Source organism: Mauremys mutica, chromosome 8, assembly GCF_020497125.1.
Source record: "Mauremys mutica isolate MM-2020 ecotype Southern chromosome 8, ASM2049712v1, whole genome shotgun sequence".
Taxonomy (NCBI): domain Eukaryota; kingdom Metazoa; phylum Chordata; order Testudines; family Geoemydidae; genus Mauremys; species Mauremys mutica.
Window position 1 is genome coordinate 24,992,878 of NC_059079.1, and position 16,810 is coordinate 25,009,687.

At 43.8% G+C, this 16,810-nt stretch overlaps 1 protein-coding gene across 7 annotated transcripts in view; it reads left to right on the top strand.

The window, feature by feature from the left end:
- PTGFR (prostaglandin F receptor) overlaps positions 1-16,810 on the top strand; it is a 47,115-nt gene that overhangs the window by 13,575 nt on the left and 16,730 nt on the right. For 3 of the 7 annotated variants that reach the window (XM_045028899.1, XR_006581896.1, XR_006581897.1), the window contains exon 4: positions 3,138-3,976. In XM_045028899.1, the coding sequence (XP_044884834.1) occupies positions 3,197-3,976 (780 nt within the window). In that variant the 5' untranslated portion in view covers positions 3,138-3,196. Of the gene's footprint in view, positions 1-164; positions 261-727; positions 803-3,137; positions 3,977-16,810 lie in introns of those variants that run through there. The other 4 variants (XM_045028900.1, XM_045028901.1, XM_045028902.1 and 1 more) reach the window with 4 other exon arrangements.

The window sequence follows — 16,810 nt, forward strand, 5'->3', positions numbered from 1 at the left end:
GCCCTAGGAGCCCCCCCCCGCCTCCCCGCGGAGGACAGTTTAGGGGGTGCAGGCAGCCTGACGTGAGCGCCTGCCCCGAGGGAGGGACGGCGCGCGAGGCTCGGGGGGACGCGGCGGGGCAGGAGCCTCCACAGCCGGTGCGATGCAGAGAGCAGCGTGCGGCCCGCGGTGCAGCAGCGCAGCCCCCACCGCCGCGCAGGGGGAGGCTGGAGCTGGAGCTGGGGGGTGAGCGGCGCCGCTCGGCGCTGGAGACACTAAAGGTGAGTGTGCGGCCCCGCTTCGCTTCCCCCCCCCCCTCGCGCCGCTGCTCCGCGTGGCAAACTTTCCCCGGCTCGCGCTGCCCAGCCTGGGGCGCGAGGGGCTCCGAGCGGAGGGTCGCGCCGCGCCGCGGACAAGTTGGCTCCTTCTCCTTCCGTTCCAGGCCAGGCGCTGCGGGGCTGCCAGGCGTCCCCCAGCAGAACAGCGCCGGGGCGGGAGGGGTAGGAAATGAAACAGAAGCTGCTGCCAGGCAGCTGCACCACCAGGCTCAGCTCCCCGCTAGCAGCGGGCGACGCACGTGTCTGCGGGGCCGTCCTGAAAGCCCTGAATGTAAATCCGGCCGCTTTAAATGAGCAGCTGTTGCAACTCCTCTGCGTGCTGAACGCAGCTCCTGCCAGGCTCGCTCCCCGGGGAGGCCCATCTCCGCCTGGCTGCTGCTTGAGCAATGCTCATTGAAAGTTCAGAAAGTTGGAGGGCAGAGCTGTGTGTCGCAAGAAATGCGGGGAAAGTAGCGGGGGAAAGCGTGGAGCACCTGGGCTGAGCAGTGAGTAAGAGATGACTTGGTCTTGCCCGAAGTGATTTTTCGCTCCGGGATACTCGCTGTCCCCTTGCAAAGGTGGCTGGCAGGGCCAAGGCTGAACTCCCACCATGGGAGTTACAGGCTATGGGGATCCCTGTGACTAGGCTTGCCAACCCTCCAGGATTCTCCTGGAGGCTCCAGCTATTAAAGATTAATTTTTAATCAAAGATGATGTCATGAATCTCCAGGAATTCGTCCAACCAAAGTTGGCAACCCTACGGTGTGACTCACTCTAGCATGTCCCGCAGGCCCAGTTTAAATATAGATAAAACGAAGCGCTAGCTGGAAGTGGCGGCGTGTACCCAAGCGGTGGTGCGGGCTGCTGCTGACAGGCTGTTTTCAGGCGCTGGATGCGGGGCAGGAACTCGTGCACCCTTCTGAATAGGAACAACGTTAACAAACTTGAGGGAGCAAAAGGCTGGGCGGGTTACCCGGGAGGCACTATTTAAAGATGATGAGACTTTGCATTCGCTTTTCCCCTTGGTGTTTTCAAACATCCCGATTCCCTGGGATTTAGAAATTAGTTCTGCCGCACGTAGCGCTTCATGGGCATAGGGCAGCAGACTCCTGCTCCCGTTGGTTGCTAATGCCTAATCTAGCCCGTCTTTATCTATCGCTGCAGTGCAGGGGAGACTTCACAGGTTCGTGGTATTACGGCCAGCTGCTGGCCCGAGCCTGCCTTGCGTGAGTAGTTCCTGCTCCCCTGACTTCCACCGGGCTTTTCAGCGTGGGAGGTCAAGTGAGCGCACCAGGGTTGCTCGGGATAATGCAGGGAGGCGGTGAAGGCTGCGGGGTGTCTTGCGGCTGAAGGGATCCAGGGCAGAGCGACGCTCCCGCACTTGATGCAGGCAAAGAGGCAGGCGTGGGGACTTGCGGGGTGGGTTGTGCGTGACTCTCCGCCTGGACTGACCGGCGGGAGGGGATGGAGAGGGGGGCGGTCGGGCTCAGTGCGGGGAAGAGGAGGTTACGCAGTGGGCTCTGCTCTCGGTAGGCTGCGCTGTGATCACAGCGGCGGGTGGGCTCGCCCTCTCCCCTGGGGAAGGGCGCAGCGGCGGCTGGCTCCCCTGTTCATGGGTACCCGACACCGAAGGCAGAGTGGGAAGCCCCGGAGCTGATCCAGCTGGCGGGAGCAGTGGGATATTGGTCGAGCTCTTTGCGGAGCCGGCTGCCGGGAGGGAGGGTCTGGGGAGCGCGTAGAAACTTTCCACCTTTTGCAAACTTGCCGGTGTGCGCAAAGCCCGAGCTGCTGCTGCTCGCGTGAGAGGCAGAGGAAGGCGCCCAGCCGCTCTATCGGTGCACGATCCCGGGCACTCAGTGCAGGTAGGCGTTGACAGGGTCCCTAACTCCTTTCATATTAGGGTCTGTTTCTGTAATGCAAGAAAAATCCCCCCTCCCCCTCCTTAACAAAAGGCAGCGTTTGGGCAAATGTAAATTGCTGTCCCGTCTCTCTCGGTTTGTTTGCTCTTTAGCTGTATTTAAATGGCTTTGCGAGACTCGCTTTTGCAAAGAGGAGAGGGACGTAGGCCCCCCAGTTTGCACCGAAAGGCGCGCTGAACTCCAGCCGCTGCTCGTGTGTTCTGCCGTGCTGTGCACGGGGATTAAGCGCAAGCGGAGCGCGGCTGCTGCTGTTGAGCTGCAGTTGATTGATAGTGGCCAGGCCGACCGCGGACGGTGCCTGGCGGAGGCTTGCCGCCTCTTGTAGCGGGACGTTGCAAGCAGGGAAGGGGGTGCGAATTTGCAGGGGGATTTGCTTTACCCAGTCCCGCCTTCTCGCAGGACGATTACTGTGCTGCGGTTTGCATGAGTTTGCCTGTGGCTGCGGCGCAAAGGGGTTTCCCCTAGAGGTGTGAGTTAGCTGCTGCCCCAGCTGGAGTGAGAGAATCGCTCGACTCCTTCCCTGGGTGCTGGCATCGTTGACACTGCTCACTGCGGGTAGCAAAGGGTGGGCAATAGGTGGGCTCACTGCGGGTAGCTTCTGGTGGTGGTTGTGAGATAAAGTTGCCTGGTACAATGTTAGGTTTTGAATACGGGTGCCTGATCTTATGGTGGACTCCCACACAAGATAGAGTTGGGAGGCTGTCTCAGGTGTGACAGAATTACTAATTTGAGATCATTTCGGCAGGGCTCCAGCACTATTAAATTTACAACTTATACCTGATGTAAATGCTCAAAGATGTTATGCCACATCATGCACCTGATAGGTCAGGGAAATTAGATTTCCACCACTACCTGGAGCATCTGTTTCAAATATCAAATGAGTGATGTGCCTTTTATAATGTTTTTCTTTTAAATATTACAGATGCCTTTTGATTGTATGACTGCTGAAATGTATTGAGTGCTGCAGCTACTTTTCCAACAATGAACAGTTCAAAATCACCAGCGCTGGACGGATTAGGAAACACAACCTGCAACGCACACAATAAGATTTCGGTATTTTTTTCAATAATATTCATGACGGTGGGAATTTTATCCAACAGTCTTGCAATAGCAATTCTCATGAAGGCATATCAGAGATTTAGACAGAAATCAAAAGCATCCTTTTTGCTTTTTGCTAGTGGTTTGGTTGTCACAGATCTTTTTGGCCATCTCATCAATGGAACTATTGCCGTGTTTGTGTATGCCTCTGACAAAGACTGGATTCGATTTAATCAATCAAACATTCTCTGCAGTGTTTTTGGCATATGTATGGTATTCTTTGGTCTGTGCCCTCTCTTTCTGGGCAGTGTGATGGCTGTTGAACGTTGCATTGGAGTCACTAAACCAATATTTCATTCTACAAAAATGACTTCTAAACATGTAAAAATGATTTTGACTACGGTATGTCTCTTTGCTGTTTTTATAGCTTTGCTGCCTATTCTTAGCTTTAGAGCATATCAAATTCAAGCATCGAGGACCTGGTGCTTCTATAAAACAGAACATATTGAGGACTGGGAAGACAGATTTTATCTATTACTTTTTTCTTGCCTTGGGTTACTAGCCCTTGCTGTTTCGTTCTTGTGCAATGCTGTCACAGGAATTACTCTCTTAAGAGTCAAATTTAAAAGTCAACAAAGACAAGGCCGATCTCATCATTTTGAAATGATCATTCAGCTATTGGCTATAATGTGTGTCTCTTGCATTTGCTGGAGTCCATTTCTGGTAAGAGCCTAATACGTTTGCCAATTTTTAATGCACATCTGTGTCTGAAGCTTGTCTTTTTTATCTGCAGGTCTTTGACAGTGGCTAGCCGTGGTGAACACCACAGTTCACACTTTTAACATCCATGTGTTATGCTTACAAGCATCCTATTATTTCAATTGCATCTGGCAGTCTTACCTATGCATCTGTAACAAAGATGGTATTTGTTTTCGTTTTTGACTAGAACTGAAATAGATTTAGCAGTAAGCAGAATATGATGATCATAAAAGCCTGTTTACAGTATCATGATGCAGTGCTAAAACTCTGGTCTCTAGTCTAACCTAAGGTTAACATGGGTGTTAGTGCAACAGTAGGAGATTCCCAAAAATTTTCTATGTAGACCTGTCTGAAAATACTGTGCTATAACACTGTTAGATCCCAAGCTGTTTCACAACTCTTTATGTGTAGTTATGTTTATAGTGAGGATGGTGTGAGTCTTGCATGGGATACCCAGAATTATGAGCCCCTGTGTTACCCATCTCCCCTCTTCAGCAAGTGAGAGTTGGCTGCTGCTAAGATGTGTGTCAGCTCCCTGACACAGCAGCTTGTCTGCCTTCCCAGCAAACTCTTGAGGACACTGCCAGTTTAAACTTTGCCGCAGGTAACAATCGATGAACCCGAGTTCCCCAGAGACATCTCTCTGCAGTGTCCAGTCTCTCCCACTGGACACTCCCAGAAATTAAGTTCACTGCCTTTAAAGAGACAGAGCACACACCAGCCTGTTTGGCTAGCTGTGAATTCACTCTCTACTTTAATACATAGCACTGAGATGGTTTTATAATAAAACAAGTATAAGTTTGTTAACAAAGAACAGAGATTTTAGTGATACTAAGCGAGAACAAAAAACAGCTCTGGTTACAAACAAAACATGCTTCTAAGGCTATGTCTACACTACACAGCTTTTTAGCAACACAGCTGTGTTGCTACAGCCATGCCACTAAAAGTCATGCCATGTAGCCGCTGTTTGTCGGCTCTCTTGCTGACTAAAAACTTCTACCCCCATTGAGCAGGGGGTAGAATATTAGATTGCCACGCTGTTTACGCTGGCGTTTGTCGTTGGCAAAACTTTTCTTTTGGGGGAGGAGGGGAATTAAGATCTCTAAAAGACACAACTTTTGTTGTTCAATTGCCAGTGTAGGCATAGCCCTAGTGATTAAAACTCAATTTCAGCACATTGCAATATTTGTCTAAGTAGGTTTCTCACTTACATTAAGTCTCCAGCAACTCTTGCCTTTCAGTTCAAGAGGATCCAGCTTTCCTAGGCTCAAAGGCAGCTGTATGCTATCATCCCCTAAGTTAAGGATAATTAAAATGTCTCCTCAGCCCCTTTCCCCCTTATATTATCCAAGGTCTATTGTCTCTGTTTCAAGAGCCAGGAAGGCTTTTTAGAGATGTGAATTCTGTTGTCCCACTCCTCCAATGTGATTAAGTGTCTTCTCCCCTGCTCAATTAGCTTGATGGCTTTATTTACCTTATATGTAAATATGCTTTCATTGGGCCAAGCTTTGTAAGCCAGAGGACAAACAGGTGAATCCATAGTCTTTTTTGTTTATCAAGTTTGCCCCCAAAATATATTTTAGGAACACGTTTCCAGCATACAGGCACAATTCTTTACACCCCATCTGTGCATACATCATGCAATGATACTCATGACCAGCATGTCACCAGTTTACATAAGATACCTTACGTGACACCTTTGAGTTATATCTGATGACAACAATGAGTGTGCCAGGCTTGATGTGAGTTATGGTATGTGAGGGGTGGGGGGCTCTGTCAGTTGTTAGTGGTGGGCACCATGGTCACAGATGAGGCCTATAAAGCCCACTTCATAATACAAGTTGTAAACCATCTTAAGGAAGGTAAAGTTTAGAGATAGTCAATGATGTCATGTCACTTTTATAGAGCAACTTTCCTCATTAGATCTCAAAGCACTTTACAAAGGGAAGTTTTATTATCCTCATTTTACAGATGGGGAAACAGGCATAGAGGTGAAGTGATTTGTCCAAGGTATCCCAGGAGATCAATGGCAGAGCTGGAATAGGGTTCAAGTCAGTGCTTTGCCCACTTGGCCACACTGCCTAATATGTTGATGCAACCCATAGGTTTTAAAATCCACTTCAGAATTACGTTAAAGAACAGTGGTTGAGCTGTACGTGATGTTTTTGGTAATGGCTTAATTTCAAGTACGGTTTACATATAAGTGACCTGGTTTAGTTGTAGTCTAAACAGAGCTTTAGCAAAGTTTGTTGCAGATCAGCATTAGGAGTTAGTGCTCCCAGCCAATCCCCCAAAACACTGCAGAGAACCTAGTACTTGCATGTTACTGGCTGCAGTGGTTCTTCCAAACTGCTTAAGTCAGGTCAGGTCAGTATAAACCAGTGGTGGGCAATCTGCAGCCCATCAGGGTAATCTGATTGCAGGCCGTGAGACATTTTGCTGATGTTGACAGTCCGCAGGCACGGCCCCTCACAGCTGCGGTTCGCCGCTCGTGGCCAATGGGAGCTGCGGGAAGCAGTGGGCTGCAAGGATGTGCTGGCTGCCATTTCCTGCAGCTCCCATTGGCCAGGAACAGTGAACTGCGGCCACTGGGAGCTGCAAGAGGCTGTGCCTACGGATGGTGGACGTCTGCAGGCTGGGAGACATTTTGCTATCAGATTACCCTGATGGGCTGCATGTGGGCCACAGGTTGCCCACCACTGGTATAAACGGTGTCAGAAATCAGAGTTGGAACACACTTGATTATCATATAGTAAAGAATCCTAAAGTTTCTTACTCTGGTCTATGAGGGCATTATAAAGCACATCTGAACTGGGTCCCAGGGGATAGTGTGCATGTTCACACACTTATGAAAATGGTTTAACTTAACCACGTAAACTGTTTTGAAAGAGTTTAACTTTGTACTAGTGTGAGGGAGGTTAAGACATGAATCTTAATTTTTCGTTTAGAAAGAGGGCCGATACCATCGGTGCTGACTCTGTGGGGAGCACCCACAGAGAAAAATTAGTGGGTGCTTAGCACCCACTGGTAACCAAGCTCTCCATACCCTCCAGCGCCTCTCCCCTGCTGGCAGCCCCACTGATCATTCCTTCCCACTCCCTCCAGCGCCTCCCACCGGCCATGAACAGCAGTTTTGAAGCATGCAGGTGGGGTGGGATGGGGAGGAGTGGGGCATGCTGAGGAGAGGGGGTGAAAAGAGGAAAGAGGCGGGGTGGGGACTTGAGGGTAAGGGTGGAGTGGGGATGGGAAGAGGCAGGGTGGGGGCGAGGGCTTGGGGAAGGGGTGGAGTGGGGTCGGGGCCTGGACGGGGGGGGGGAGGTCGAGTACCCTCCCCTCCCCCCGGGTAGAGGGGAAATCAGCACCTATGCCCTATGCTCCTCTTACACTAGTGGAAAACGGGTGGGCTTTGGCTACACTTACACTTCAAAGCGCTGCCGCGGCAGCGCTTTGAAGCGCTAAGTGTAGTCAAAGCACCAGCGCTGGGAGAAATCTCTCCCAGCGCTGTCCGTACTCCACCTCCCTGTGGGGAATAACGGACAGCGCTGGGAGCCGCGCTCCCAGCGCTGGGGCTTTGACCACACTGGCGCTTTGCAGCGCCGCAATTTGCAGCGCTGGAGAGGGTGTGTTTTCACACCCTGCTGCAGCGCTGCAAATTTGTAAGAGCCAAGAGAACAAGAGTATCTGCTATAATAGAGACCAGTGAAGACATGGGGTGAAATCCTGGCCCTACTGAAATCAAAGGGAGTTTTGCCATTGACTTCAAAAGGGTCAAAAGAATTTCCCCTCTGCTTTTTTATTGATTTCTCTAGACTTGCACCACAATACCGTTTTAACTAATCTTAGCTTTTGGTAACATTATTGTCAGTCTCATGTCTCTCATACATACTTTGTGGACGAAGTCTTCGGGATAATAATGTAGGCTTTTTTTTTTTTGGTGAACGATTACTTCCAGTGACGTCCTGAAATAAATTTGAGGCAAGCACAGATTGACTATCTAGAAAAGTAATTGAAGTGATCAGTTTACTTGTCAAAAAACCCTCAATATATTACCCAGTTCCAATATTTATTTTCAGAGAAAATATTTATCCTTAAAGATTGCAGTTGATTTAATTCCAGAAGGACTTTGAATGTCAAAAGAACTATTAACCTGCCTTTTCATTCAAAAGAGATGTTCTGTTTATGCAATATATGATGAAACACTGAATTACAACTACTCTAAGTGTTTTTCATTATCACTCATTTTTTTCCTTACCGTGCCCTTTCTGTTGCCTCCTTTCTAGAAGAAAAAATGCTGAACTTTCAGTCTCCTAAGTACATACACATATTTTTTCTAAAGCTTGTAGATGGATGAGTGCTCCCATAAATATTTTGAAATCATTACACTCTTGACAAAATATTTTGCATCATATAGGTTGTAGTTAAATATGAATTACTGTTATCTTGATAAGCTTTACTCTGAATCCTGCTGTTTAGATCTCTCTTCTGTTTGAGATTTATACTGACAAATGACTTAATGCTTAATTTTTGTAATTGAAAATTTATATAAATATGTTCTTCAGTGAAGTGACAGCTCTGGTTAGAGGTGGGTAGTACTGGCAGGTACTATCGAAATCTTCCTCGCAGCTCTGCCAGTGTACAGTATTGTGCATGTTCAGCACTCCTGAAATTCTACCTCTGAATGTCTCAAGTCCAGGCTTGCCAGATTGTCATCAAATATTGTGCTGGCTTTTGCAGGGTGGACAAATGTTCTTTGGGGATGAGAATAAAATCACAAACTCACTTTCACATTTGATTTAGAAACCCAAGTGTTGAGGTGAAAGACAAGTCCTTTAACCCATAGATTGTTGCAATTCCCAGATTGCTAGTAAAATGAGTACATAAGGGTGTATTAAATTGCCATTTTTGGCTAAACTTCAGCATAAACTTTTTTTTTTAACAACCTGATGTCTTCTATTGTGGGATTAAGCCATGTTCTTGCAGAGGAATGGAATTGATGGTCTAGACCCTGGCCCTAGAGTGACTTCTATGTGCCTATTCGTAAAGTTAAGCACATTTGTAAGTCTTTGCAGGATTGGAGATTTACTGTCTTTAACTATTTTGATTCTACTGAGGATATAAAAGTTAATTTCCTGATCTGTCAGCACTTAGGCATTTTTGTTTTATTTTAAAAGTTATTCAGTTCAGAGAAGATAAACACATCATTATAAGGTAACTACAGTAGTACTGAGCTATCGTTTTATTAGAGCATAATGGAGCATACATCGGTAGTGAAAATAAAATATCGTCAAGAATCCTTTGTTATAAACTGGAGACATCTGCAACATGAGACTGGAGCATATCCAGAATTCAGCAGTAAGTATTATTTCTCATGGTAGTACTGAACTGAAGGGGCATTTTAGGGATGATTCCAAAGAATATTCAGTCGGGCAAAGAAAATCATCTGGGGTAAATGAGAATATGAATACAAAAGGCACTTTCAGCATTGAACTGAATAATATAATAGAGTGAATGTCCTCTTAGCCTTATTCAGGCATAAACAGATAAACTAATTTCGAATTGAATATATAGTTAGTTTTTTTCTGGTCAAAACAGGCATAATTTTAGTTAACTTCAGCAGGAGTTGAGGGCACTCAGCACTTGGTAGGATTGGGTTCTTAATTCTATGTTTTCCATCTAAGCTCGAATTTTGGCTTCAGTTATGTGCATGCGTATGTATTGGGCTAGTCTCAGCTGTTCTGCTACCCACCTGTTCTTTGAATGGAATTGAATAGCTGTGATGGAGCACATATTGTTTTATTAGTCCATTGGTGGAATTTTGCTTTCATAAATCAGAACACAAGCATCATGCATATCTGTATATACAGTAGATAATAAAATCCATTTATCCAGACTCCATCCCTTCTAAATTTGTGTTGTCTGGTGCACATCACTTTCTCAGTTCCTTGTCCTCTATTTGAAAGCCAAATAGTTAAATATTTTTGATCTTCTCCTAAACACTTTTGACAAGTGGGATTTGTAAATAGATTTTGGATAAATTATTTGTTTTAGATCATATAATATAATATGCATCTGAATTAATAAGATAAGGCATCAAAAAGTTAATTTCCTGATCTGTCAGATTTAGCAAAATATTAAATTAATGTTTGTATCACACTTATCCACCAGTGTAGGGGATTCTTACTAATATTTCAAGTAAAAATACCTTTTAAATGAGCAAGTGTCTAAAGTATAGTCCTAGCTTTCCAAAAGGGCTTTCCATCCATTTATCATGAATTATTATTTGCTGTTCATTCCCTGAGTAGCCAAAAGTATGCTACATTTCATATTAAAGAAAAGGGAATGGGAGTCTTTTTCACTGAAGTCAATGGACTGGGGTTCTACTCTCTGTCTTGAAGAACTAGTACATTAGAGAGCTTGATGTGAGTGGGAGTTGTGCTGACATGCGTTAGGTAGAGGTGTGACAAAGTCTGGGATGGGAAAATGATGGAGGTAAAGGTGGTGGAGGATAAGGATTACAAATACAAGGGCATGAGTTTACCTCCGTAGAACTGCACATCTTGTTTTTAGTTTCTAATCAAGTTTGTTATCGTTAACTGCTATGTGCACACTGCTATGTGTAACTTTCTCCTCTGGTTCAGTAACACCTGTAATACTGAATGGCACCTACTTTCTAAATGAAGATACTCAGTTTTCATTATAAAATCAATATTCCCAAATATTGCACATCTGTCCATTGATTGATATCCACTGTTAAATATTTAAATGCAATATAACTTTTTTCTCTTTATAGTTAGTACTTTTACAAATATGATTTAAATATTAAGTCTTTCTTCTGTGCCAAAGTATTCTGTTTAGATGGCAAGCTCTTTGGGCAGGGACTGTCTGTTTTTGTGTGCAAGTACAACATCTAGGTCAAAGGATCTCAATCTTGGTTGGAGCCTCTAGGGGCTCGTGCAGTACAAATATGTGCATAATAATAAAAATACTCATGACTCTTACCTAATGTACATTGAGGCAGTGACTTTCTTATGCTTCCCAGCCAGCAATGAGCAGGTCAGTGATGAGCAGGGCTGTGAGGATTTGCTTTCTGCCCTCATGCGGGAGCCTTGCTTCAAGGGAGCAGGAGAGAGTGCAGACGCAGTGCAGAGCACAGTTTCCATGCTCTTTGTTGGAGTAATGCAGCTCTTGGGGGATCTGCTAGTTTGGGGGACTGAATACCCTGCTTATTCCATTCCTCTTTCATCACGATGGGAGAATTCATAGGAAACTCCAGAAGAAGAAACTCACATATTTTACTGTTCCCTGTATGGGCATGACCCATGTGTGGGATGAATGGTCCCAATGACTCCATGCTTGTTGTGGATTGCTTGATAATCTGAAAGACTGTTTCATGATAATATTTTCCAAAAATGTTAACACACAACTTCTGTGCTGAACCAGATTGTGTCAAGTCATGTTTTATGTTGCCAAAGGGCAATTCCTGCTCATTCTTACTCATCAGAGCAAATGGGGAATTTTTTTATGACTAAGGTCAGCTTGATTTGGCCCCAAGAGGTTGGATTCCCAAGAAAGCAGAAGGGATTGCAGCATTTTGTGGCATGCATGTCAATGACAATATACGCTGTTACACAGAGCTGCTCTTTTGACGGTGACATGCTGCCTAACCTATTTCTTGAAACCGCTTGTTTTTGAAGCTACATTCATCTGAAGAGATTCCGACTTTGTCACATAAATTCTCTGTGGCTGAAGGGGTAATTGCATTTCTCAATATTTTGCTATTTGGAGGAGTAAAATGTACTTCCTGTAATTCCACATGGGATGGGTCTGAGTGTAAATTTTTGTACAGGATCACATTCCGGCTATGGAGAAACATCTTTTCCATTTATTTTAATTGCAGTTCTCTGAACTTACCATAACTCTTCATTGTCCTTTTATTATCTTTATTAAAATGCAGGAGTGGTGCAGTGGTTACCACAGGGAGCTGGGTTTCAAGGTCCCCGAGTCCTGATTCCGGTTAGCTCCTCCTAATCCCCCCCCAGTTTAGCTAGTTTAAAGGGACCCTAAGCTGCCTGGAACTGGCCACCTTGGGAATAGCACATGTAGGGAAAGTTCCTTGGGTAGAGTACAGCTGGCAAAATGGCTCTTTTGCATGCCCTTGTGCCTCTTGTTATGAGGTGAGAAGGGAAGGGCATGTTAGTGAAGGAGGCTGTATGGTTGGAGTACAATTTGCTGCCTCTGTTCTGGGCTGCTGCATATAGAATTCCATCACTGGGGCCAGATTCTCAGCTGATGTAAATTGGCAAAGGTTCTTGGAGGTCAGTGGTGCTCACTGATTAACATCAGCTGAGGATCTGGCCCTTAATTATTACTAGTATAGTAGAAAGCATTCTTACCGCCTTTGTTTTACAAGAACTTCTATACATATCACTTTAGTACGTGTGTGTATACATGTTTTAATACAGTGGTATTTCCCTGCAAATGTATATGCAATGTATTTCTCATGCTAACCCTTAAGTCTGTCTCTGCATTACTACTTTCTGTATCACACTTTTGTGTCTTGGCTGATTAAATCTCCATATTACCTTACGCTGATATGTACGAAATCTCATCACATTTATATCTGCTCATTGCTTTCTTTCTGCAGTTTATCTCAAACAAACAAAAAACCCCCCCCGGAATCTCCTTTTATTTCCCGACAAAATAAAATAGCTTTAAAGTACAGTAGATTCTCTCTTATGGTCTCTGGCAGTTGATTTTTGGTAGCTGAATCATACATTTGAGAGGGCAGGTATTTCTGAATGGAAAATTTCATTAAGGATATAGAACAGGAGTACTTGTGGCACCTTAAAGACTAACAAATAAGGATATAGGTGTTTATTTCATGAGCTTCAGGCTAACTTTCTGGAGGATGCTGCATCCCAATGAAAAATAATTAACTTTTTATTTGAATAAGGCTAAATTAGTCTTTGAATTGGTACAAATGTGTTTCTGAAGATTGCTGGTGGTAATATTAAATCTCTTCACTCATCTGGCCAAGCAGCTCTTTAAAAGTTGCAACTACAGAAAAAAACAGTGCCACGAATGGCACCCTCAGTATTTCTGTTCAGCAAACTCGAGAGTTTAAAATAGAACTGATAGAAACGATTCTACTTTTATCCTTACTTTTGTTAGTTTGAGATGTTTGAAAACTAGTAGGTTGATATACTTGGTTCTTTTTTCTGCTGCAAAGGGAAAGATAAAGACAAAATGTCTTGATAAGAAAAAGTTGATAAATGTAGTGCCAGACTTTGCTAACATTACCACCTGGCTCTGCAGCAGGCTGACCCATCCAAGGAAAATGCTGACCTGGTGCACAAGCTTAAAAAGAAATAGACATTACTCTAATGAATCCAGCACATAGTCCCAATTCAAGCCCATTTCAAGAGCTTACATCTTTCACCTCATCTAAAAGAAGTGAACTAATTTTATAGGGGAAAGAAAAGAGAGGTTTTTGCCTGGAAAAAGGTCTGAAGGATCTGGCTCATTATCTTTACTCATTAGAATCAATATTATAAAGATTACTATCCTCTAGAGATTTTCTTCTTCAGACCTGCTACTTAGCCCAGTAGGAGGATCTGTGAGACTGAAAACAGTCTTTTCTGAGTCCTTATGGAAAAATAAATCTTCTGTTGTGCGTTGATCAGGCTTGCAAGCTTCATTGGGAGAAACAGACTCATTCTTCCTGATCTGGTGGGCTCTGGGTGGTCAGACAGCTTTTAGAGTATGTCCTTTAGCATAGGGAGAATTCAATTATCATTCCTGTTTGATTTCCTCTGTATGAACTGCTAATGTAGTAAATAGTTTTATTATTGGAACATTGCTATGAACCTTTTTATAAGGCTGTGTTTTTAGGTGTTAGCCAATTTTCCCCCAGAAATTTATAGTTTTGGCTGAAATTTCAGCTGCTTATTGTCAGTACAAAGGAATTGTTGTATAGAAAGAATTTTTGGTTTGGGTTTGTTTGGAGGAATGTCTGGTAAATTTATATCAAATTTGCTTGTTTCAATTTACAAACTAACATCAGGAAATTCAAAGCTCTGATTTCTGCAGCAGCCACAGTTAAACCATGGTACCATATATACATACACACAAACCTCATATAGTACCATACTTAAATAATTATGGTTGCTGTGGGAATCAGAGCTTTGAATTTCCTGATGCTTGCATACATGTATAAACCGAATATGCAATGCTTTATTTGGAGAGAGGTAGCTATGCGAACCATTGAGCAGATCCTAAGCTCATGTAAATCTGCATAGCTCCATTGATTTTACTGGAGTTACACTAGTTTATGCCACTTTTGGGACTGGTACGGCCTTTAATTTAATGATTTCCCACCCTACCCTCAGAAATATAGTTTCTTTGAATAAAATAAAATATATCTGTGGTGGAACCATAACTATGCCATATCTTTCTCAGTCATAGCATCGCATTACATAGAATTGACTATAAATAGCTGTATTTTTTTTGCACTGTGTAGAATTAAATCATGGGCTTATGCTCTATTATATACCTAGGGTAATGCTAGATTTTCACAAATATCTGTCTTAAGTGATCTGTTTTTTCTCAAGTTTGGTAAAATTCCAATTGGCCTCAGCCTTTCAGAGAAATAATTTTCTGTATGGGACTGATTTGGGTTGCAGAGATTAGACTAGCCATGGTATACAGAGGAGGAGAAATATTTTCAACTTATTTATGTGAGTTTATATAGAGTTCATGTCAGTTTTCAAACTGTTTCAAACGAGGTATCTTTGAATGCTTTCTAAAAGTAGTCATGGTATAGTTTACTCACAGGCTATTTAGAAATTGTTCTTCTCCAGATTTGGCAGTACAACACTCAGGAGGCTGGGAGGAGAAGAAAGCCAGATGAAGACCGTCATCACAGTAGTAAAAAGGCTCTGGTAGAAGAGTAGAATAGTAGAAAATCTCTTCTCTTACAGCAGCCAAGTGGCTCTGGAAGGGGAGAGGAGCTTTTGGTTTTATCAGATACTTACCAGACTGAGACTGATATTTAAGACAGAGCCCTAAAATAGTGACATCACCCTCACTTACCAGCAGCTGGCATGGGAATTGCCAGAGCATTACTTCTGGGTCTCACCCTCATTGTTCATATTTACTAGAGCTAGTTGAAAAAACTTCAGTGGAACAGTTTTCATTTGAAAAACGCAGTTCCATCAAAATGGAAATGCTTTGCCAAAATAAAGATGATTTTAACAAAATTTTATTTGTAGAAATTCTTTTCTATGTTAAAGCAGCCCATTTCTTTTGCCATTTTTTGGAACAAAATGTTTTGATTTTTTTTCCTTTCAAAATGATGTTTTGGTTTGATTTTTAAATTTGGTGGTACAGTAACTCCTCACTTAGCGTTGTAATTATGTTCCTGAAAAATGCGACTTTAAGCAAAATGATGGTAAGTGAATCCAATTTCCCCATAAGAATTAATGTAAATGAGGGGGTTAAGTTCCAGGGAATTTTTTTTCACCAGACAAAAGACACTCTCTCTCTCCACACACGCACACAGTATAAGTTTTAAACAAACAATTTAATACTGGTACACGATGATGATGATTGTTAAGCTTGATTGAGGTGGAGGAGTCAGAGGGTGGGATATTTCCCTTACTGCTAAATGATGAATTAGCAATTGGCTGAGCCCTCAAGGGTTAACTTTCTCACTCTACAAGGCAGCAGGAATGGAGGGAGATATGTGCATTTCCCCTTTTAAGTACACTGCCTTGTTAATTAGATCAGCTTGCTCAGACTGCAGCTGCTGCAAGCTCCCTCCATCCTGAGCCCTGGTAGTCCCCCCTGCTCTATAGAAGATGGGGTAAGCGGGGTGCAGGAGCAGAGGGGAGAGGGACACCCTGACATTAGCCCCTCTCTTCTTTCCTCCCCCCCACAGCAAGCAGGAGTCTTGGGGAGCAGCTCCAAGGCAGAGGGCAGGAGCAGCACATGGCAGTGGGGGACGGGACAGCTGCAATTGTTAGCTTGCTGGGCAGCTGCTGCACAGGAAACTTAGGGGAGTGGAGAGCTGATAGGGGGCTACCAGTCCACCCTGGTTCCAAGCCCCCACCAGGTAGTTGCAATGGGCTGCTCTTCCTGCAAACAGCAGACAAAGCAGGCGGCTACCAAACAACATTAGAAGGGAGCATTACACAACTTTAAATGAGCATGTTCCCTAATTGATCAGCAACGTAACAACGTTAACTGGGATGACTTTAAGTGAGGAGTTACTATATTATAAAATAAAAATTAACTGAAATTGAAGTGTTTCTCATTTTTGTCAAAGCAAAATGTTTCAAAACTCTCTTCAAAAATTATTTCCTGGAAAGTTTGGGTTTTGGGTTTTATTCTGAATCAGAATGAAAGCAACTACAAAATCTCGAAATCCTCCATAAAAGAGTATTTCTAATCTCCACCCAGATTTAATATCTGTCTCTGACTTGCATGCCTGCAGTTAGTAAACTTCAAGACTTGCTGATTTCATTAAAGATGTTTAAGTTGCTATTTGATCCAAAATAGGAAGCATTCCAATTTGTATTCAGTTACTGTAGAATTGATCATGTTCTTTGGCTAAGATAGTTATGCACTCAGGTCTTTTTTGCTTGAAAAATCATATACTGAATAATCAATTTTGGATAGCTTCCTAGACTGAGATTGCATCTTTGTCCTGTGGGCTGAAAAATTCTTTAAATGGTAAATATGTGACCTAAACCTCCTTTGCCAAAATAAGTTCGCATGGAACATTTCCAGCAATTCTTC